The sequence below is a fragment of the Rhinatrema bivittatum genome, chromosome 1 (genome assembly GCF_901001135.1).
Source record: "Rhinatrema bivittatum chromosome 1, aRhiBiv1.1, whole genome shotgun sequence".
In the NCBI taxonomy this organism is placed as follows: Eukaryota; Metazoa; Chordata; class Amphibia; order Gymnophiona; family Rhinatrematidae; genus Rhinatrema; species Rhinatrema bivittatum.
The window spans coordinates 141,552,830-141,575,751 of record NC_042615.1 but is presented as its reverse complement, the minus strand read 5'-3'; the positions used below and the strand labels follow the sequence as shown (position 1 = coordinate 141,575,751).

The 22,922-nt window shown below is 45.4% G+C and overlaps 1 protein-coding gene across 5 annotated transcripts in view; it reads left to right on the top strand.

Annotated features, from left to right (window-relative positions):
- FIP1L1 (factor interacting with PAPOLA and CPSF1) overlaps positions 1 to 22,922 on the top strand; it is a 323,029-nt gene that overhangs the window by 35,872 nt on the left and 264,235 nt on the right. For 3 of the 5 annotated variants that reach the window (XM_029587675.1, XM_029587666.1, XM_029587651.1), the window contains exons 4-5: positions 2,184 to 2,287; positions 18,283 to 18,347. In XM_029587675.1, the coding sequence (XP_029443535.1) occupies positions 2,184 to 2,287; positions 18,283 to 18,347 (169 nt within the window). Of the gene's footprint in view, positions 1 to 2,183; positions 2,288 to 18,282; positions 18,348 to 19,389; positions 19,512 to 22,922 lie in introns of those variants that run through there. The other 2 variants (XM_029587658.1, XM_029587685.1) reach the window with 2 other exon arrangements.

Genomic DNA, 22,922 nt, shown 5'->3' with positions numbered 1-22,922 from the left:
TGGATAACTTAATTGGAAAGATATGGGTTTAAAATTACATATTACATATGTGAACTTATTTACAACGTTGGGGGGAGGGGTGAGGGGAGAGGGAAAGGGGGGGAGAAAATATGCGAGAGGGGAGGTAAAGGTAAAGGAGAGATTGATATGGTTAAGAAGGCGGGGGGGGGGGAGGCTGAAGAGGCTAAGAGGCGGGGGGGGGGGGGGTGGGGGGGAGGGGGGGAGTTAGGGGGAGCATGGGGTGTGCTGGAAGGGTTACCAGGGTGGGAAAGGTGGGAAGGGCTGTATGGAGAATGCAGGTTCCTGTATGCGTGGGAGGCCTAGGGTTGAGAGGAGTTGGGGAAGGCCTGTTTAAACAGCCATGTTTTTATTCCTTTTTTGAAGTGGCTCAGGGATGGTTCTAGTCGGAGTTTGGCCGGGAGGGAGTTCCAGAGGGAGGGGCCTGCGATAGAGAAGGCTCTTTCCCTGGTGGCGGTGAGGTGCCCAATTTTGAGTGAGGGGGTTTGGAGGGTGCCGGCGAGGGCGTTTCTGGTGGGGCGGTTCGATTGTCGGAATTGAGGCATATCTTCAAGCCAGGGGAGCTGTTTTTGTATAGAGTGTTATGTAGGATGGTAAGTGTTTTGTATTGGGAACGGAATGCAATGGGGAGCCAGTGGAGATTTTGTAGTATGGGAGTGATATGATCGGATTTTCTTGTGTTTGTTAGGATACGTGCCATGGCATTTTGGAGGATTTGAAGAGGTTTAGTAGTAGAGGCTGGGAGGCCTAGGAAAAGGGCGTTGCAATAATCGAGTTTGGATAACATGGTGGTTTGCATGACGGTGCGGAAATCATGGGCGTGAAGGAGGGGCTTCAGTTTTTTGAGGGTTTGGAGTTTAAAGAAGCCTCCTTTTAGCAGTGATTTAATGTGGGATTTCAAATTTAGTTGGTTGTCTAGGTAAACTCCTAAGTCTCTGACGCTATGTGGTAGTGATTGAGCTTGTGAGGCATTTTGGATCGTATGGTGGATCGAGTCGGAAGATTGATTTGTTAGGATAAGGATTTCAGTTTTGGAGGTGTTGAGTGCAAGGTGGAGATTGGAGAGGAGTGAGTTGATGGAGGTCAGACAAGTTTCCCAGTACTGCAGGGTTTCGTTGAGGGATTTTCGAATGGGAATCAAAATTTGTACGTCATCTGCGTATAGGAAGAATTTCAGTCCTAGTTTAGAGAGTAAGTGGCAGAGTGGGAGTAAGTAAATATTGAAGAGGGTGGATGATAGGGAGGAGCCTTGTGGGACGCCCTGCGTGAGGGGAATGTGAGCGGATTCGAAGTCATCGAGTTTGACTAAGTACATTCTATGATCTAGGTATGAGGAGAACCACGATAGGGCTGTGTTTGATATGCCTATCTCGGATAAGCGTGATACTAGGATTTGATGGTTCACAGTATCAAATGCGGCTGAGATATCTAGGAGGGCAAGGATGTAGGATTGGCTGTGGTCCATGCCCTTAAGGATGGTATCTGTTATGGCGAGTAGGAGTTTTTCGGTGCTTCGGTCTTGGCGGAAGCCATATTGGGAAGGGTGTAAAATATTGTTTTCTTCTAGGAAGAAATTAGACTGATATAAATCCTTACATACTATAACTGATATAAATCCTTACATACTATAACTCAGTCATACACATAAAGAATATAGACAGACCTACCTTCACTTAATATAGAATAAAATACCACAAATTACAAATGCAGAAACAAAAACTGGAATGGAAACACTGGCTGGGAGTCAGGAGGTGGGGGAAATGTGCTAGGCAGGAAGTCCTTGGAAGATAGGGAGTCAGGAATCTTCTGGGTAGAAAGAGGTGGGGGAAAGGAGGTTGGGGTTGTTGGGTGGAGAAAGAAGGGTCTGGGGCTGCTGGGCAGGGAGGAAAGATGGAAGTGGGGAGAGAAATGGATGTGTGGGGCCTGCTGGGTTAGGGGTTAGAAAGTGTAATGTATGCAATATGTATATATTTTTTGTTAGTGTTAATGGGGTTTGTTGTTAGTATGTATGTACTATAATCCGCAGTGAGACAGAACATGTATTTGGAGGCAGCAGGGCCATAAGAGTTTTAAATAAAATAAATGATAATTTCTAGGCTGGAGATTTGGATTCTAAATTTTTTCATTTTTTGTTATTGAGCTAACTTTATATCATTATTGCCTAGAAGGTGACAGAAACTGAAGATGACAGTGACACTGACAGCGATGATGATGAGGATGATGTTCATGTCACCATTGGAGATATTAAAACGGGAGCACCACAATATGGGTAATGACCTAATGTTATCTTTTGGTATTAAAAGGAATATTTTAAAGCAGCAGACATAGCCCACTCAAAATATAAACTTGTCTCTTTCTTGGCTCTGTTGCTTCCACTGTGGGTCTTTTTCATAGATTTCTTATTACTAAAAATAATTCTGTTTTACATTTTATTTCAGATGAAATAGTATTTATCATTTATTATGGCTACAGCTGCTGGTTTGATTTTTAATCTTTCCCCTGTCAGTTTTTCAGCTCCTTATTGCTGCATTTATACTTCACACTTAGTTGTGTGGCATGCAGTGCATGCATTGTGTACTTCATAATTCAATGGAAAGTTGTTTTTTTATGTAGTATTATTAACAGTAAGGCCTGGACTTGCATGTAAGCAACATGTTAATGTCTGCTACCATCATGTTTTGTTGTTCAGTGCTCCTAATTGCATTATGTTTTCTTGGCATTGTGACTAGACTGATATTGCAACTGGGCTCTAGATCCGACCATGCATTGGAAAGAGTAAACAAAGCATTCAACTATAGAACTAAACTGCATGTTTGTTTTATAGCTATCATTATATTCACTTTTAGTATTTACTAAAAATAATGCATTTGGCTTATTTAATTTCTGCATGTGCTACAATTCAAAAGCATGATGTGGTTATTTTTCACCATCTAAAAAGAATTGTGGCATTCTTTCAGAAAAAGAAACGCCCCCCTCAATAGCCACAGCATGGGAGTCTAGTATGGTCAGCATAGCAGTATTACAAAAGTTTCCCTTTTGTTCTAGGTTTACTTCATTTCTGATGAGAAATGTCTAAATCTTTCTGTTAGTTATTTCCCCTAGTTTTGGTTTTAGGGAAGCGGGGTTCTTTATCACCGTAATACATCAAAAAGTTACTATAAGAGGTACATACATTTTATTCTAAAAAGATGTTGAAATATTAGGAAAAAGCTTTGAATAAAAATTAAGTCTTGTGTAAGGCTAATAGAGGAAGTAAGAGAGCCCAAAGCTTGTAAGTTGGTTATTTTTTATCATCTTGCTAGACCAGTCCAGACGTGTGAGTTTGCACCGCTTACTAGCAGATAGAGACAAGGGATGCATCTTTTTCACTGACATCGCTAGTATATAGGATGGTGCAGTGTTGGTTGAAGCTAGTATTCTCTGTCTCCAGCAGATGGTATCAGTTCTGGACCTGTGCAGTAGGATTTCTAGCTCCCAGGTTTTTGCCTTTGGCCTTTCTTGGAAAAGGGCCACAGTTTTCATTATTTCCCTAGTTGAACCTCCCTGGTTCTTTGTCAAGTTGAGTGAGTGTATTTATCACTCAGGTTCTCTGCGGGACCTGGTTGAGTTTGGGGGTAGCAGGCTAGCTCCTTGGAGCAGGTGGCTCTTTTCTAAAGAGCTGATTTGTGTTTTCTTTATTGAGCACTCCCCTTCAAGCAGGGCCTTGTAAATGACTCCCAGGTTTCCTTCGGAGCCTGATTGAATCAGGGGGGCTCAGATGGCTCTGGTTCTCTCTTTCTGTGAGGTCTGGCTATTCCTTCTTCTCAGTCTTTTCCTTCTTTTTTTTTTTCCCCTCCCTTCTCTGGCCAGAAATGTTTTTTCTCTTCATAACTGTAGCAGTAAAACTGCTTGTTTAAAAAAAAAAAAAAAAAGGGGAGCGGGGAGCACATTTTCAGCCATGATTTGGGGCTGCTGAGTCCTGAAGGCCAAGAGCTGCAAGGGGATGAGTTGTGGAAGGGAGGGGTTTTGTGGCTAGTAGTCTGAGCCATGGTAAGAATTTCAGGGGTAGATTTTATAATTTTGCGCGAGCGTATACTTTTGTTCGCGCACCAGGTGCGAACAAAAGTACGCTGGATTTTATACGCGCGTATCTTATAAAATCCGGGGTCGGAGCGCGCAAGGAAGTGCACATTTGTGCAACCTGCGCGCGCTGCCTGTTCCCTCTGAGGCCGCTCCGATTTCGGAGCGGCCTCGGAGGGAACTTTCCTTCGCCCTTCCCCTACCTAACCCCACCCCCCCGGCCCTTTCTAAACCCTCGCCCCCCCTGGCCCTATCTAAACCCCCCCCCCCTTACCTTTGTTGGCAGATGTAAATCTGCGTGCGCCAGCGGGCTGCTGGCGCGCCATCACCCGACCCGGGGGCTGGTCCGGAGGCCTCAACCACGCCCCCGGGCTGGCGCCACACCCCTGGGCCCGCCCCCGAAATGCCGCGTCACACCCCTGAAACGCTGCGTCATTCCCAGAACGCCCCCGACACACCCCTTTTACGAAGACCCGGGACTTACGCGCGTCCCGGGGCTCTGCGCGCGCCGGCGGCCTATGCAAAATAGGCGTGCCGGCGCGCGTAAATCCGGCCGGATTTACGCATGCAGGGCATTTAAAATCCGGCCCTCAGTGTGTGTTTTTTTTATGACTATAGGGGATACTGATGCCATTTGCTTTTCTCTTTGGTTAGCCCACTGTTCTTAAAGAGAGGGCAGAGGGGGGACAGCCTTTCTGCAGGGGTTAGGGAGGTGGTTTGTGGGGCAGCCTTAATTCAGTATCGGTGAGCGCTCAGTTTATTTAGTTTGAAAAATCTATAATCCACGCAATCCTATGTTTCCTAGCGTGTAGCCAGATGGACTCAGGACCAGTGGGTATAATTCTCTTCTGCTAGCAGATGGGAGACTGAGTCAGATTTCAAAGCTGATGTCACTCTAACCATACTCCTGCAGTAACCTCAGCTCTTCAGTATCTCTCCATCTCCTAGCAGATGCGGACACTATCCCACACACTAGAATAGTGTTAAGAATTACAGCAAAGAAGAAAGAAAAAGAAAATTTACCTTAAAGAAGATTGAGCCCTGTTCTCCTGCGCTGAAACATAAGGGTCCCTCCCCAGTTGAGAATTCCTGAGATGATTTCCGATATCCCTCAGAGGTGTGCCTTGGTCCGGTAGCCGGTTCCCGGCTTGGACTTAGCCCCAAAGTGGCTGAAAGGCAGCAGGTGGCAACCAAGCGCGGCGGTGAAGGTAAAGCCCTCCCCTCCCCCCACCCCCGCAGCTGGAGACTGTCCCGGCACTCAATCAGTAAGCGCCAAGACCAGGTAAGCAGAAAACTTTAAATTCAGGTCTCCGAGGCTCGGATTGCCATACGGATTCGATTTCTTTTCCTGGTGTCCCTTCGTAAAGCATTATGTTACTTCCCAATGATGGAAGCCATCCATAAGAACATAAGAAAATGCCATACTGGGTCAGACCAAGGGTCCATCAAGCCCAGCATCCTGTTTCCAACAGTGGCCAAACCAGGCCATAAGAACCTGGCAAGTACCCAAAAACTAAGTCTATTCCATGTAACCATTGCTAATGGCAGTGGCTATTCTCTAAGTGAACTTAATAGCAGGTAATGGACTTCTCCTCCAAGAACTTATCCAATCCTTTTTTAAACACAGCTATACTAACTGCACGAACCACATTCTCTGGCCAGCTGCAAAGGAGGTCAGGCCTTGGAAGCCCTATACTCTCTAGAACCAGCCTCCAAGGAACGCCTGCGTTTCCTGAAAGTGGACGCCATGGTCTGTGCTGTCTCAAAGCGAACAATGATTCCCGTTGAGGGAGGGGCTGCATTGAAGGATACTCAGGACAGGCGATTGGAATCCATCCTTAAGCAGGCTTTCGACGCAACAGTGAAGACCCTGCAGATTGCTTCCTGCTGCACGCTGGTGGCACATTCCTGCTTGCTTCTCTCTCTCTCTCTCGGCAAATAACTCTGGAACATACACCGGTGAGACGATGGAACCTGCAGCAGCCTTTCTGATGGACGCAAGCTTAGACCTGGTGTGCACCTCTGTAGTAGCAGCCAGAAGACAACTATGGCTACAGAATTGATCTGCGGACGCGACATCTAAAGCGAATCTCACAAGAATGCCCATTAAAGGATCTCTCTTGTTCGGAAGCAAATTGGAGAAGATAGCCAGCAAATGGGGCGAATCCCCAGTGCCTTGGCTACCGGAAGATAGGAAGAAAAGATCTCAGCGCCCCTCCCCCAGAAGAACCAAGGGCAGAGGCTTGCAGCGCTTCAGACCCTACAGGAACTCACAGTTTCGGGCACCTCGTCCCTCCGGAAGGTCCTAGCCCTTTTGGAACCTACAGACCAAGAGGGGAGCAGACCTGGGGGCAGGCTCCAGCCTTGCACCACCATCCACAGGAAGAGGAGATAGGGGGTTGACTTGCCCTCTTCAACCAAAGATGGGTCGAGATAACGTCGGACAAATGGGTACTAAACATCATTCAAGAAGGTTACTCTCTGGAGCTCCGCAACATCCCTCGCGACACATTTTTTATGTCACCCTGCCACTCTCACACCAAGAGACTGGCAGTAGAACCCACTCTAACAAAGCTACTCAGTCTGAAGGCAATAACTCCAGCTCCCACACCCCAACAAAATATGGGGCGCTATTCCATCTATTTTATCGTTCCCAAGAAGGAAGAATCTTTCTGGCCCATCCTGGATCTCAAGAACGTCAACAGTCATCTGCAGGTACTACACTTCCGCATGGAAACTCTTCGTTCCGTAATAATGGCAGTACAACTGGGAGAATTCTTAACCTCCCTGGACCTCTCCGAAGCCTACCTTCACATCCCAGTCCATCAGGATCACCAGCGCTTCCTGCGTTTTACGATACTGGGTCGCCATTACCAATTCAGAGTGCTACCCTTAGGCCTAGCAACCGCCCCCAGAACTTTCACCAAAACCATGGTGGTTGTGGCGGCAACACTGAGGAAGTAAGGGATCTTGGTACACCCTTACCTGGATGACTGGCTGATCAGGGCAAAGTCTTCGGAAGAGAGCCGGCAGGTGACCAGCAAAGTCAAGAGCCTACTGCAGGGAACTCGGTTGGATCGTGAACACGAGCAAGAGGAGTCTACAGCCCTCTCAATCTCTAGAGTATCTGGGGGCCTGTTTCAACACCAAACAGAACAAAGTCTTCCTCCCTCCTCCAAGGAGAAGGAAACTGATGGAACATTTACGACGATTGATGACCAATGCACGCCCCAAGATATGGGACTATCTTCAAATCCTCGGCCTCTTGGCAACAACCCTGGAGGTCATTCCGTGGGCAAACGTTCCTTACTCTCACGGTGGAACCCACTGTCCCAGGACTACTCAATTCGCCTCCAACTACCAGCAGAGGTACGCTCTCAGCTCCAGTGGTGGCTACAGGAAGACCACCTAAGCAGAGGAGTAAGCCTAGCCCCACCGAACTGGACCTTGCTCACCACGAACTTGAGCCTGCAAGGGTGGGGGAACCCACTGTCAGGAACTGACGGCCCAGGGACAATGGAACAAGGAAGAGGAGAAATGGAACATAAACTGCCTGGAAGCTCGAGCAGTCAGACTGCGATTCAGCCACAGACTCCGAGGCAAAGCGATTCACGTAATGTCAGACAACATGACAACGGCTGCTTACATCAACCGCCAGGGAGGAACCAGGAGCCAGCAGGTGTCTCTGGAGATAGATCCTCTCATGGCATGGATAGAGAGAAATCTTCAAGAAATCTTGGCCTCCCACATCGCAGGAAAAGACAAAGTCTCAGCAGACTTCCTCAGAGAATGGACTCTGTCGACCACAGCCTTCCAACTGATAGTAAATCACTGGGGCCTTCTAGCCATGATTCTGCTGTCCACCTGTCTCAGTGCCCAAATTCCCAGGTTCTTCAGCCACAGACGAGAGCCACACTCCCAAGGGATCGACACTCTCGTCCAGACTTGGCCAGAGGAAGACTTACTGTACGCCTTCCCCCCATGGCCATTACTGGGCAAGATCATCCTCAAGATAGAACATCACAGGCAGGTGTTAATATCTGAGCGATAAATGTGCGTGTGAGACGCATATTTATCTTTTTGCATTGGGAGTGAATGAGTAATAGGCTTATTCACATGCATTTGCATGTAATGAGCGCTATCTCATTCACTCCACATTAAACGCGGGTTAAATAGGCACTAATACCCTTATTGCATTAGGGGATTGATTACGCCTATGAGTTTCAGTAAAATTATTAAATAAGAGGCATAAAATTGTTAGGACATACATAAATCAGGGAAGGCTTGGAGAATTGATAACACATTTTCAGTTCTAATCTGGTGCCTACAGTCAGCCAAGAATGAAGTGAACCAGTGAAGACCTGTTGCCGATATACTCATATTTTTCTCAACCAAATTAGCATAATCTGATGATTTATGGTGTCAAACACCGTAGAAATGTCTAAAAGAATCAGTACAAAACTTATGGCCACTCAAATCCCCACCTAAAGATGTCAAGACTGGACAGAAGTAGTGTTTCTGTATTGTGAAATAATCTAAATCCAAATTGGAAATGATTGAGAATTATTATCATCTAAAAATTCTTGTAATTGTTTTTACAGAGTACTTTCATATATCTAAGCAATAAAGTGTAGCAATGATATAGGGTGATAGTTTACTGGATTACCAGAATTGAGTTTGTTTTTTTAGAATAGAGCACACTACCACTGCCTCAGTGCACTACTATCTTCCTTCAGTCAAAAAGCTCACACTTATTTCGTACTGTTCCTTCGGCTCCACCTGCTGATGGAGGTCTCCTGACTGTAGTGGTGGCTACAGCTGGATCATAAAAGGAAGGGAATTTCCTTAGAACCACCGGACTAGCTAGTATTGATGACAGATGCGAGCCTCCATTGTTGGGGAGCTCTCTCTCAGGAGCTGATAGCACAAGGGTGCTAGGATATAGAAGAGCCTTTCTGGAATATGAATCGTTTGAAAGCCAGGGCAGACTGGCTGGCATGTTTGCAGTTTGGCAACAGGCTGCAAGGTCGAGCAGTCCGGATAATGTCAGACAACGCAACAACTGTGGCTTATGTAAATTGGCAGGGAAGAACCAAGAGCCAACAAGTGTCGTAGGAAACAGATCAACGTATGGAATGGGCCGAACTACATCTCCAGATGATCTCAGCCTCACATACAGCAGGAAAAGACAATGTAAGAGCAGATTTTCTCAGCGGGGAGTATCTGGACCCAGGAGAATGATCACTTTCAAATGAGGCGTTTCAACTGATTCAAGATCCCTGGGATCTCCCTTTTCTAGACTGCTGGCAATTTCTTGCAGTACGAAAGTTCCGTGATTCTTCAGTCACAGGAGAGAGCCAAAGTCTGGGATCGATGCCTTGTTGCAGGAGTGGTTAGAAGACAATTTGCTGTATGCCTTTCCTCCATGGCCCATGTTGGCCAGGTTACTCAGGAGGATAGAGCGCCACAGGGGGATGGTGTTCTTGGTTGCTCCAGATTGGCCCAGAAGACCATGGAATGCGGATGTGCTGTGACTCCTGGCGGAATCGCCCCTTTGACTTCTGGCGCACAGGGGTCTGTTGCAGCAGGGTATTGTTCTTCACAAAGATTCGACTCTAATTTGTCTTACGGTATGGCCTTTGAAAGGGCTCACTTGTTAAAACATGGATACTCTGCAGCAGTGATTTCCACTTTGCTAAGAGCTAGGAAGTTCTCCACTTCCTTGGCCTATGTGAGGATTTGGCGAGTGTTGAGGCCTGGTGTGTAGATTGTTTGGTCAAGATCCCACTCATTTTGGAATTTTTGCAGGATGGTTTAAATAAAGGTTTGGCCCTTAATTCCTTAAAGGTACAAGTAGTGGCTCTTGCCTATTTCAGAGGTCAGGTGAATGGTCGATCCTTGTCTGCTCATCTTGAATTGGCCCATTTCCTGAAAAGAGTGAAACATCTTCATCCTCCCCTGCAGTTTCCGGTGCTCTTATGGAGTCTTAATTTGTATTGGATTTCTTAGCGGGCCCTACATTTAGACCGATGCGTAACCTGACCTTGCGGTTACTGACCTTGAAAATGGAATTTCTTGTGGCAATTTGTTGTGCACGTAGGGTTTCCGAACTGCAGGCTTTGTCTTGCCAGGAGCCATTCCTCCGGGTGACTCCAGGGTCAGTACAGTTGTGAACTGTTCCTTATTTTCTACTGAAGGGGGGTCACTGACTTTCACTTTAATCAGTCCATCTCCCTGCCGACTCTGGATAGAGAGGGAGATGAGGAGAAGTATCTTCCTTTGGATGTCAAGAGACTTATCGTCAGGTATCTGGAAGTTACTGAGCCTTTACGGAAGACTGACCACCTCTTTGTCCTTCACGGCAGTACTAGGCAGGGAGAGCCAGCCTTGCGGGCTACCATACCTCTCTGGGTAAAGTTGATGCTGGGAAGCCGTTACCTAGTCAGATCAGGGCTCATTCCACTAGGGCTCAGGCAGTGTCATGGGTGGAATTGTTTTCTCCTGTCAACATTTGCCGAGCTACGACATGGTCTTCGTTACACACTTTTCCCAGGTATTGTCATCTGGTTGTGCAAGCCCGGGAGGATGCAGCCTTTGCACGTGCAGTTTTGACTGGAAAGAGAATGGCCTCCCGCACTATTCGGGAGTATCTTGGGTACATCCTTCTTGTTCTGGATTCATCTGACTGGATGCTAAAAAAATTAGAAATTACTACTTACCTGATAATTTTCTTTTCTTTAGGACAGTCAGATGAATCCAGCTTCCCTCCCTTGGCTGCCGAAAGGTTGTGTTATGGTCCTCATCCATCGCTACGTGTCACAGGGATTACTGGTAAGTGTTAGTCTAGCCCCTAGACTAGTGTTAATATATTCTTGTCTGAGCTCAGTGTTGCTTGTTGAGTGAGTACTGAAATGGTTATCTGTTTAATCAAGTTTTTCTAGTCTGTTCACAATTGCTTTTGAAGAGAATAGTGGCAGGCTGATGTCACTGCACGGGTACATATATACTGTGATGTCAGTTTGCTCCATCTCCATCTGCTGGTAGAGGTACATAACCCGCTTGTTCTGGATTTCATCTGACTGTCCTAAAGAAAAGGAAATTATCAGTTAAGTAAGTTGAGGGTCAGTACAGCAGCACTCATCAGAACACCAGGTAGAAACATAAGTGATAGCATATAAAATGTGAACAACTAAATAGTAAATTCTTGAAAGCCATAGGTGTTACTATAATAAAAAGTATAAAAGGATAGGAGAATGTATTAGGACAAAAAATAAAGAAGTTGTTGAAAGAAAACACCAAGAAAACAATAGTCAGGAAACAAACTTGATGATGGAGGAATGTAGTACTTCTACTTTAATAAAAATGTACAGAACTCCTGATTTACTGGATCCTTCCTGTCAAGTTACTATTTAATGTGGTAAGCTTTTTAAAATTTTTCTTTTCTAGATATTTCCTGTAAATTAAAGTATAACATTTTGTTCAGAGAAAAGCATGAATGATATGTGATAGTCAAAAATAAGAATAGCAAAAAATAATTTTTTCCGCAGATAAGCAGGTTGAATTAGCCATGATATCTGGGATGTCCCTCCGGTCCTCTGGATGGCAGAGCTCCAAAGAGCCTACAGAATTGAGCTCCATATGCCTGCCTGTGTGTTAGCATGCCGTCCGCGGCAGGCCCCCCTCACCTTTCCACTGGGACTCCAGCCTCTGGTTCCTCCTTGCTGGCGGCGGTAGGCCTCCAGCTCTGCCACAGTCCCTGGCGTTCCTGGTTCTGCTGCCACTGCTCGTCTGGGCTCTCCCCGTGGCCTGCGGAGAGACGCCACTACTCGTGCTCCTACCTAGGCGCACGCGCATCGCTGATCCTTAAGTAGGGACCATGGCGGGAACTTAGCCGCGGTCCCAGATGATGATGTCAACCTATTCAAAGTATTTAAGCTCAGGCTCCGCTCCCTAGCGTTGCCTTTGCAACAGGTCTCTTCACTGGTCAAGTACTCGTTGCTACTAAGAGATTTGTCTCTTCCCTACGTTCCTGTTCCTCATTGTTCCTGTTTCCTGTTTCCTTGTTCCTGCCCTGCCTATGCTTCGGATTGACTATACAGACTTTGACTCTGCTTTGCCTGACTATGCTACAGCTTATCTCCAGCCCTAAGACCTCTGCTTCGTCCGACTATGCTATTGACTATCTCCGTAATCAGTCCTCAGCTTAGCTTGACTAGGCTCTTGACTATCTCCATGATCAGACCCCAGCCTTGCTTGACTACGCTCTTGACTATCTACGTGACCACGCCTCAGCCTCTGGATCGCAGCCAGCCCTGACTCAAGCCTTCCATTGGACGCCTCTTCTGCCTACTCCCTGGATATGGATTCATCAGGCTTCAGCCTACCTTTGCTCGAGCACCCTCTGTCTGCCTTTGTTCCATTGGTGCCTGAGTTTCCAGGACATTATCCAGTCCGGAGTTGGACTGTACCATCTCTCGCCTGTTGTCTCTGGGCTGAATCAACTTCTCCTGCAACTATATACAGAGGCCCACCTAAGTCTTGCTGTCCCCGGCACCCAAAGTCTCAACCCGTGGGGACCAAGGACTGGTATAGGTGAATCTCCAGCAGCCTCTGCCTATCAGCCCACTCCACCTGCCAACGGTGGGGACCCGTAGGTCCTTACCTACGGGTAGGTCCAAACCCACCTCGGCCCAAGGGTCCACCTCCGCAACACTGTGTACATCACCACGTGGCTCCCAGCCTGCCTCAGTTCTTGTTTTTCTGTGTTGCAGGTAGTTGCTACATTGTTTGAAACTGCTGGATTAACTCCTCATGGGCTCAAGCAAGTAAAGTGAGGATGCCAAGACCTTCTGGATTTAAATCTTGCCATTGTGGCAAGATTATGTCAATTATAGATGAACAACTCTCTGCTGTGTCTGCCTGGGGCCTGATCATGATCAGGCCAACTATAGGGACTGCGGCTGCATGTCCCCGAGGGCACGCAGGCAGAGCACGGTGAAGATAGAGAAGCTTAAGGAGGCAGCAGCAGAACCTCAGACTGCACAGTCTGCCCAGGGATCCACCCAGTCCTCTCCAGGGCCCAGCAGGGAGCACCTGAGAGGGAAGGAGAAGAGGGCCTGTTTAGTTGGTCCCTTAGGCGATGAAAGGGCTCTGTGGAAGCGCGCCTTAGCTGTCTCGATTCATGGAGTGTCGGAAGAACAGCGATGCCATAAGCCCAGGCATCTACTCTGTGCACCCAGCGCATCAAGGCACCGACATGAGGAAAGACACCAGACCAACGCACGGGCGTCAAAGCATGGCCAATCATGCTGGGAAATCAAAGAGCTAAAGAGCGTTGCTTGATGGGTCTGCCCACCGACGCACTAGCCCTCATCAGGGACACCATGCAAATCCTCCAAGCCAGGGAGGGCAGCAGACCACCGGGTCCCACATGTGGCGAATATGGGTTTATCACCTACAACCCAGCCGCCACCTCTGCATGGAGCCCCTGCCCCAGACTGGGAGGGGCTATCAGATGTGGAGTTTGCATCAGCTCGAGGCTCGTAGAGATCCTCTAAATCGTTTAGGGTCTTTTCAGACCTGTCAGCTGCTTCAAGACTAAAACAAGAAGGATCTTACCTACAGGAGCGCTTTCAGCACAGGATCCCCCGCCCATATCGAAGCTGCCCCGGAGATCTATCATCGGACAATCACTTGCCTCGGCCCTGCCCTGCTCATGGTAATCAACAAGAACCATCAGCTCGGAGTGGAAGCTCCATGGGGCATATCTTGTGGCAATCATATTCTCTGTGTACAGCAGCGTCGGGGAACTCAACAGTCTGAGGATGACCCACGTTGATGGCCTTGACAACCGTTGCCAGTTAGCAGCTACGTCCACATCCCTGGGGGAGGCAAGATTGATTGGATCTCTGACACTTGCCCCGAACTGAGCAAAGGCCGCACGAGAGCGAGATGCGGACAGCATTCCTCTTACTCGCCCTATGCTGAGGAGGAACAAGGGACAGAAAGGCACCCTCCTAGCAACCTAGTCCAATGGGCAAACTCGATCCTGGGGGGCACAGTCAGATCCGACCACTGAGACACAGGGAGAAGTTAGTGTCTTCCACCGTTGGACAGCATAGAAATTGAGAGAACAGTTCTAACACACTTGGACCTACCACGGCCAATTCAGGATGTGCTAGTCTCCTCTAGGATACACTCCACTAGGAAAAACTATCAAGCCAAGTGGGCCAAATATTCGAGGTGTTGTGGGGAGCAGGGACTAGACCCTTTCTCGTGCCTCCCAGAACGCCTCCTGCATTATCTCCATTCCTTATATCATGCAGGACTAATAACAGCATCAGTCAGAGTGCATGTAAGCGCTATTGCAGCCTACCACCTCCCTCAAGATGGCTATCCAGTGTCATGCCACCCACTTGTCCCCAGGTTTATGAAGGGCATTCTCTAGCTACGCCGCCAGTAAAAAAAAAAAAAATCGCCACTGCCGTGGGATCTGAATCTGGTCTTGGAGCAGTTAATGCTATCGCCCTTTGAACCTATGGACAGTAGTCACATGAGGTATCTCTCCTGGAAGGTCCTCTTTCTAGTGGCACTCACCTCAGCAAGGAGAGTCAGTGAGCTACAAGCATTAGTCCATTATTCACTATTCCTGGAGTTTTACCATTTATTTCATTTATTTAGCATTTTTCTATACCGACCTTCATGGTTAAATACCATATCAGATCGGTTTACATCGAACAGGGGGACTGTAACAGAAAACTTTTATACACAAGTAAACAAGTAAATAAACAGAAGAATCAAAGTTACATTCAACAGGGATGGTAAACTTGGAGGCATAAGCAGCTGGAAAGAAAAGGCCTAAGAGGGCAGGAGGTTAAGAAACATAAAACCAACACGGTAACATGGCTAGTGCTTGTTAGATGGTTTAGAAGAGACTAGCGCTTGTATAGAGGTTGGAGGAGGACAAAGTCCATAGTTCTTGGGGAGTGTTAATCATCTAATGTGTATCCGAGGGATCTGGGAAGGCTTGTCGGAAAAGCCAAGTCTTGAGTTTTTTCTTGAATGTAAGTAGGCAAGTTTCCAGCCTGAGGTCTGAAGGGATGTTGTTCCACATGGCTGGTCCTGCTGTAGAGAAGGCTCTGTCTTTGGTCGAAATGAGGCGCGTGGCTTTGGTAGGAGGGGCTTGTAGACAAAGTGACATTAAGGACTCACCCATCATTCCTTCCTAAGGCGGTATCTGCCTTCCACCTTAACCAGACAATCATTCTGCCAACCTTTTTCCCGAAGCCACACCAGTCTGAAACAGAGAAATGGCTCCACACGCTGGATTGTAAACTTGCCTTAGTGTACCACAAACTACATACACAATCAAAGCTCCAGAGCCTCTCAACTGTTCGTCTCTTTCAACTTGAATGCTTCAGGACTTCCTGTCACTAAGAGGATGCTGTCATCATGGATTTCCCAGTGCATTGGGTCCTGTTACAGCAAGAGAACGGAAACCTTGTCCACTGCACCAAAGACTTACCAGATCACAGCAGTGGCAGCCTCCATCACACACTTAAGCAAGGTGTCTATTCAGGACATATTCAAAGTCGCCACGTGGGCGTCACTACTCACCTTCACGACACATTACTGCCTTAGACCAGCAAGCAGCCACAGATACGGCGGTAGGTCGAGCCATTCTGCTGGCGGGAAGAATAAAGGAGACTATCCACAAAGGGGTGCTAGGTTGAGCACACCCCCATGCAAGAACCGGAATGGACTACATGTCACCTCCAACGCCAGGGGGTGCTCAACTTTTAGCTTGGTACTCCCCAGATATCATGGCTAATTCAATCTGCTTATCTGCGGAAAAGAGCAAGTTTGCTTACCATAAACAGTGTTTTCTGTGGATAGCAGGGTGAATTAGCCATGCTAACCCACCCACCTCCCCATACAGTCTCCAGATGGTGCAATCGCAAGCTTGGATAACAGATTGAGGCAGGCTGGGAGCCATATGGTGATGCACACAGAGCTCAACTCTGTGTGCTCTTTGGAGCTTCACCACCTAGAGAACCGGAAGGATGTCCCAAATATCATGGCTAATTCACCCTGCTATCCACGGAAAACACAGTTTACGGTAAGCAAACTTTCTCTTCATAGCATTACTGTTCAAGTTAGAAAAATAAAAAAACAGATTAATAAAAATATTATTAAAAGAAACATTATAAGAAAAGTGTAATGTTGATTCAATGAAAAAATGTTGATGAATTATGTCACGTGTCAGGCAGGCTGGGTTGGGATTTCTTTTACAGGGACAGGGCTAGACTCAGGGGCAAGGCTGAACTGGATCTTATGCCTGAACCAGCGACTTCTCCCACAGGTTGAGCCCTTGGGTTCTGCTGGCCAGCGGGACTTAGAATATGGCACAGGCTGGAAAGGCCAAGGATGGTCAGGCCAAGGAGCTGAGGTGACTTGATGAAGAGGCCAGGGGAGATTGGACAGGCTGGGTTAAATATGGCTGGAGTCGCCGCCTCATGGGATCAGCAAGACTGCAAATGTGAGCGAGGTTCACTGATGCCCTTTGCTGGCAGGAGGACTATGTAGCAGGCAGAATTATGACAGTTAGTTGGTTGTGTTTTTTTTTTTTCTAAAATCTCCATAAGCTGCTTTGAGGTCAATATTCAAAGCCAGAATGTTGGGAATTATTAGAAAAGGAATGATGAATAAAACGGAAAATGTCATAATGCCTCTGTATCGCTCCATGGTGAGACCGCACCTTGAATACTGTGTACAATTCTGGTCGCCGCATCTCAAAAAAGATATAATTGCGATGGAGAAGGTACAGAGAAGGGCTACCAAAATGATAAGGGGAATGGAACAACTCCCCTATGAGGAAAGACTAAAGAGATTAGGACTTTTCAGCTTGGAGAAGAGACGACTGAGGGGGGATATGATAGAGGTGTTTAAAATCATGAGAGGTCTAGAACGGGTAGATGTGAATCGGTTATTTACTCTTTCAGATAGTAGAAGGACTAGGGGACACTCCATGAAGTTAGCATGGGGCACATTTAAAACTAATCGGAGAAAGTTCTTTTTTACTCAACGCACAATTAAACTCTGGAATTTGTTGCCAGAGAATGTGGTTCGTGCAGGTAGTATAGCTGTGTTTAAAAAAGGATTGGATAAGTTCTTGGAGGAGAAGTCCATTACCTGCTATTAGGTTCACTTAGAGAATAGCCACTGCCATTAGCAATGGTTACATGGAATAGACTTAGTTTTTGGGTACTTGCCAGGTTCTTATGGCCTGGATTGGCCACTGTTGGAAACAGGATGCTGGGCTTGATGGACCCTTGGTCTGACCCAGTATGGCATTTTCTTATGTTCTTATGTTCTTATGTATTTAGCCAGATAATTCACAAGTCATCATGCTAAATTGTGAATTTAGAATAGCCCCCTTACTTATCTGGCTAAAAGTTAGATGGGTAAAGCATTTTCCAGCTAACATTGAACCAGATAAGAAAGGGGTGCATTATAGGCATTCTGGGGCAGGGAAGAGTTAGCTGAATAACTTATCCAGCCAACTCTGATGTTTGGAGCTAGCCAAATAAGTTATTCAGCTATCGCTAGCTGTGCCTAAGAGCAGGTATAAAATTATCAAGTCCTGTGTGGCCAGAAACTTTAGCTTAATCAGCTATATTCAAAAGAATAAGTGCAGCCCCATCAGTTTAAAAAAAAAAGTTGCAGGCATAGTGGCCATAACATTATTATCCCCTGCTTCCCTAAGCTGAAAATCCAGGGTTCTGCCAGCTAAGCCTGCAGCTCCCCCCCCCCCCCCCCCCAAAAAAAAAAAGTCCCCAGTTCTGCCAAATGTTCTCTTCTGGGCCTCCTACCCCAACCCTAACTCTTCCTGTACCTTTACAATTGTAAGATTTTCAGTTGAGATCATGGTAGTAGCCTCCCGCAGCACTGACTCAGCGCTTCTAGTGTTGCTGAATATCCAGGATAAGTTATCCAGCTAACTTGCTGGATATCTTCTCAGCTCACCAGCTTATTTTACCAGAATGTTTCCTATCCTTGCATATGAAGCATGTCCTTCCCTGAGTTCTTGGTTACTCTGATCTGTGTTGCCATTCTGGCATTTGTTACCCACTGCACCAGCAGCCCCTTCCCATGCATTCTTCTCTGCATATTTCTCTTTTGAATTCTGTCTCTGATAAATTCTAGGAGCTATGGAACGGCACCAGTAAATTTAAACATCAAGACGGGCGGGAGAATCTATGGAGCTTCTGGTAAGATTTTTATGCTGAATTGTGTCAACCCAAATTTATACAAATTCTCAGTTTATTCTGCTGTTTCTTCACCGACAAGACAAGCTTTTTTTCTTTAACATTTAAATCTATATTCCTTTCAAAAAGCTTTAGTAGAACATAAACTATTATGGATTATTTTTCTAACTTTTTATTGGTAAACTCTAGCAGTCACAGAAGTCTGTAATTCTTTTCTTAGGTCTTGGCCCAAAAACTTTATACAGAATCTTTCTCACATTTAAAACGCATAAGAAACATTTTTATATTACTTCCTTTTCTCTGAAAAAGTTGTACTGCTTGTGCAGCTAGATGCTGGAGTGGTAAAAGGTACTCTCAGGAAGGACAAGGAAATAGAAAAACTGAATAAATTCTTTGCCTTGGTCTTTACTGAAGATGATTGTATTTATTTTTTTAGATTTATATTCTGCTTTTCACACTTTTTTCAGCGCATCTTATTGGGAACATACCCTCACAGGAAATATTCTTTGGTAGTGATAATTCTGAGCAACTAAAACAAATCTCTGTGCTAATGTTGGATGTAATAGATCAAACTGACAAACTAAAGAGTAACAAATCACCAGTACTGGATAGTATTCACTGCAGAGTCCTGAAAGAACGCAAACATGAAATTGAAAACCTGTTACTAGTAATCTGTAGCTTATCATTTAAAATGACCACAATACCGGAATACTGGAGCGAGACCAATATAATGCCAGTTTTTTTGAAAAAGGAAACTATAGCCCAGTGAGCCTGACTTAGTACCGGGCAAAATAGTAGAAGCTGTTTTTAAAAACAAAATTACTGGTCATATAGACAGACATGTGGTTTAATAGGGAAGTGTCAACATGGCTTTAGCAAAGAGAATTCTTGTTTTATAAATCTGTTAGATTTTTTTGAAGGTGTGTATAAAATATAGATAAAGGTGAGCTGGTTGATATAGTATATTTTGATTTTCAGAAGACATTTGACAAAGTGCCCGGTAGGAGACACCTCAGGAAATTAAAAAGCCATGGGATAGGAGGAAGTGTCCTATTGTGGACTGGTAAATGGTGGTTAGTTTTCCGAATGGAGGAAGATCATTAGTGGAGTTCCACAGGGATCTATACTGGGACCTGTGCTGTTTAACATTCATAAATGATCTGCAAGGTGAGCAAACCATACAGATTGTACTTCTAATAAACCCTATTGTGAGGATCTGAGACATTGAGTGGGCTTATAAATGCAATATTACATTAACTCATGGAAAGATGTCATCTTTCAAAAGTTTATAAGTTATCATAGCTAACTTATATTTAATTATTCATTGGCTTGGCAACCAATGGAGAGAACTGAGTAGAGATGTAATATGGTCTTGAAGAGGCCTACCAGTTAAAATTCGTGCAGCCATATTTTGTACAATTTGAAGGGCACAAATCATAGAGACTAGAAGCCCAAAAAATACCTGAATTGCAATAATTTAGATGTTAAAGAATAAGAGCCTGCAAGACTATGCAAAACTCCTGAGCACTCAGAAATGGTTTTGTCCTCCTTAATATATGTAATTTATAAAAGGCATCTTCATAAAAGAATGAACTGAGAGTTGTGGCTCCATGTTTAAATACTGTATAAGTCGTGTTGTATTATGAATGCTTAAACACTTGCCCTGAAGCAGCTTTATGTGAATCGCTGGCCAGTGTCAGCTCCAATATGCTTGCATTTCTATCCTAGCTGCAGCAACAAGAAAAGAAAGTCATTGCATTGCACTAACTCAAATAAGTTTTATTTTATTGAATAATGCAAAAGAATATTTTTGTTTAAATAGATGATTGCTGGAGGATTTATGACCCATGATTGGAGGATTGCATATGCCTATTGAGCTCTGGTGAGCCATGGCATTTTTCATCTTGAGATTTTTTTCCTCCATTTAATTAGCACTATTATCTAAATTTATCTAGTGAATTCTCTTGTGCTGTTGTATTCATTCACTTGCCTGTATAGTGTGTTTGTTTTATAAAAGGTTACCTGGATCACACATTTTATATGACGAAGCATTGACAGATTCAAGTCAAGGATTAGTCCGAGAATATGAATCTGTGTATTGAGAGGAATACTTTGCCCTTCAAAAGAGAATGTAGATGATGCCTCATGGAATGGGAACTTAATTAAAATAATCATTTTAGTTTTTGATATATATTAAACATAAGTTTATTTACATAGATCTATTGCTTAATGGATGGTGTAAAAAAAAAAAAAGACCATATCTAAAGTGGCAAACCAGGATGATTTAAGAAGAAAAAAAACTGGATATCATCCACATACAACTTAGAGACATCAACTCAGACAGGAGCCTACACAGTAGGACTAAATGCAGCCGATAAGGCTGATCCCTGTAGACCCCAGAAACTACGGGATGCCGTGAAGATGATCTGCTACTCACAGTTCAATCTCATTTTCTACAGTTGTGTTCATATGTTTTCATACCCCTGGCACAATTTGTAAGATGTATAACACTTTAAAAAAACATGAGTGATCAGACAAATCTGTTAATTTTGTGTTTCAAATTAAAACTATTATGCATCAATCAGAATAGCACAATCATTAAACAAACCAAAGCAATAAAGGAAATAATAAAATAGTCCTGTTCAAAAGTTTGCGTATACACAAATGGTTTGGGCTGATAATATACACTCAAGTTGACACACACTGGTGGAAATGGCAATATTTATTTATTTATTTAAATCTTTTTTTTTATACCGACATTCATGAAAACATATATCAGTTTACATCGAACGGGGGCGTTTTAATATTAGAAAGAAGGTTAAATTACATAAAACAGGGGTCATGAGAACTGGGATTACAGAAGGCGCAGGAAAGGCGTAGAAGGTTGAACCTAGTTACAAATGAAATAGCATATAACATAAACTTAAACTTATAACATATAACATATCTGGCTGTTAGCTATAAGGAAGCTAAAAATTAATAGGGGTAGGAGGGGAAGTGCATATTTTTACAGTACACTTTAATGAGGTAACATCATATAGGGATGAGCAAACTCGAGGGATAAACATATTTGAGAGGAAGCATATTTATGGGCTAACATATTTCTGTGGCAGATAATTAACAAAAGTTAGATTATATTAACTTGAGGTAGCATCTATATGGGTAGCATTCTGAAGAGGAAAGAAGGAGGGGTGAGGTAGCATGTAGCCAGATGGACTCAGGACCAATGGATATTGTGTTCTCCTGATAGCAGATGGGAGACGGAGTCAGATTTCAAAGCTGACATCACCTTACATATACCCGCCATTTCATCATCAGGAAGACGCCTGCATTCCTGTGAGTACCTCTATGATCTGGTGCTCCAGCTCCACCCACCAGCCGCGGCGTTACCTGCACTGCGGACTCCCGCCTATCGTGAACATCTGGGTGAGATTATACATCCGAGCCTGTTGAAAGTATTGGCACCTCGTGGATCTCAGTGCCTTACCTTCCTGCCTACAACATCCATCTACAGCAGTACAATAAAGCCTCTATCCATACTGTGTCTGCTATCTGAGTTCAGCCTATCGCTGTGGTTTCCCACAGGGCCCCCCCCCCCCATGGGCGGAGTCATCTCCACAGCGACCAAGGGTCCACAATGCCACAAACACAACAGCACCACAGGGGACTAGTTTTACTAGTCGCCCCGGACTAGCCAAGAAGACCATGGTATGCGGACATACGAAGACTACTGGCGGGGAACCCTCTGCGTCTACCGCCATACAGGGACCTTCTTTAGCAGGGACCGATCTCCCACGAAGACCCGGCTCTATTCTCTCTTACGGTATGGCCCTTTAGAGGACTAGCCTAAAGAAGCGCAGCTACTCAAAAGCTGTGATTGACACCCTGCTCTGGGCACGCAAGTTCTGCACATCTGTCTTGCATACGGATCTGGAGAGTATTTGAAACCTGGTGTGAAGACCGCGGTCTCCTCCCGAGGATAGCCAAGATTCCCACAATCCTAGAATTCCTACAGGACGGCATGAGGAAGGGGTTGTCTCTCAACTCCTTCAAGGTCCAAGTCGCAGCACTGGCCTGTTTCAGGTCTGAAGTGGATGGTATCAGACTATCAACTCATCCTGATGTGTCTCGCTTTCTGAAAGGTGTTAAGCAACTCCGACCACCCCTAAAATGGCCAGTGCCTTTATGGAACGTCAATCTAGTACTAGACTTCCTAGCAGGGGATTCCTTCAGACCAACACGGGGCCTGTCTCTACGTCTCCTGACCTTAAAGACAGCATTCTTGGTCGCAGTATGCTCAGCTCGGCGCATCTCTGAATTTCAAGCACTATCCTGTAGGGGAACCGTTCCTCAGGTTCACCCTGGGCTCCATACAGCTGTGTACGGTACCATCCTTCCTACTGAAAGTGGTTTCCCAGTTCCATATGAACCAAACCATATCCTTACCATCCCCAGATGAGCACAAGGATTCGGAAGACTCACGCCTTCTTCGCCACCTGAATGTCGGCAGAATTCTAGTCCGATACCTGAAAAGATCGGAACTCTTTTGCAAAAGTGGTCACCTGTTCATTCTTCACA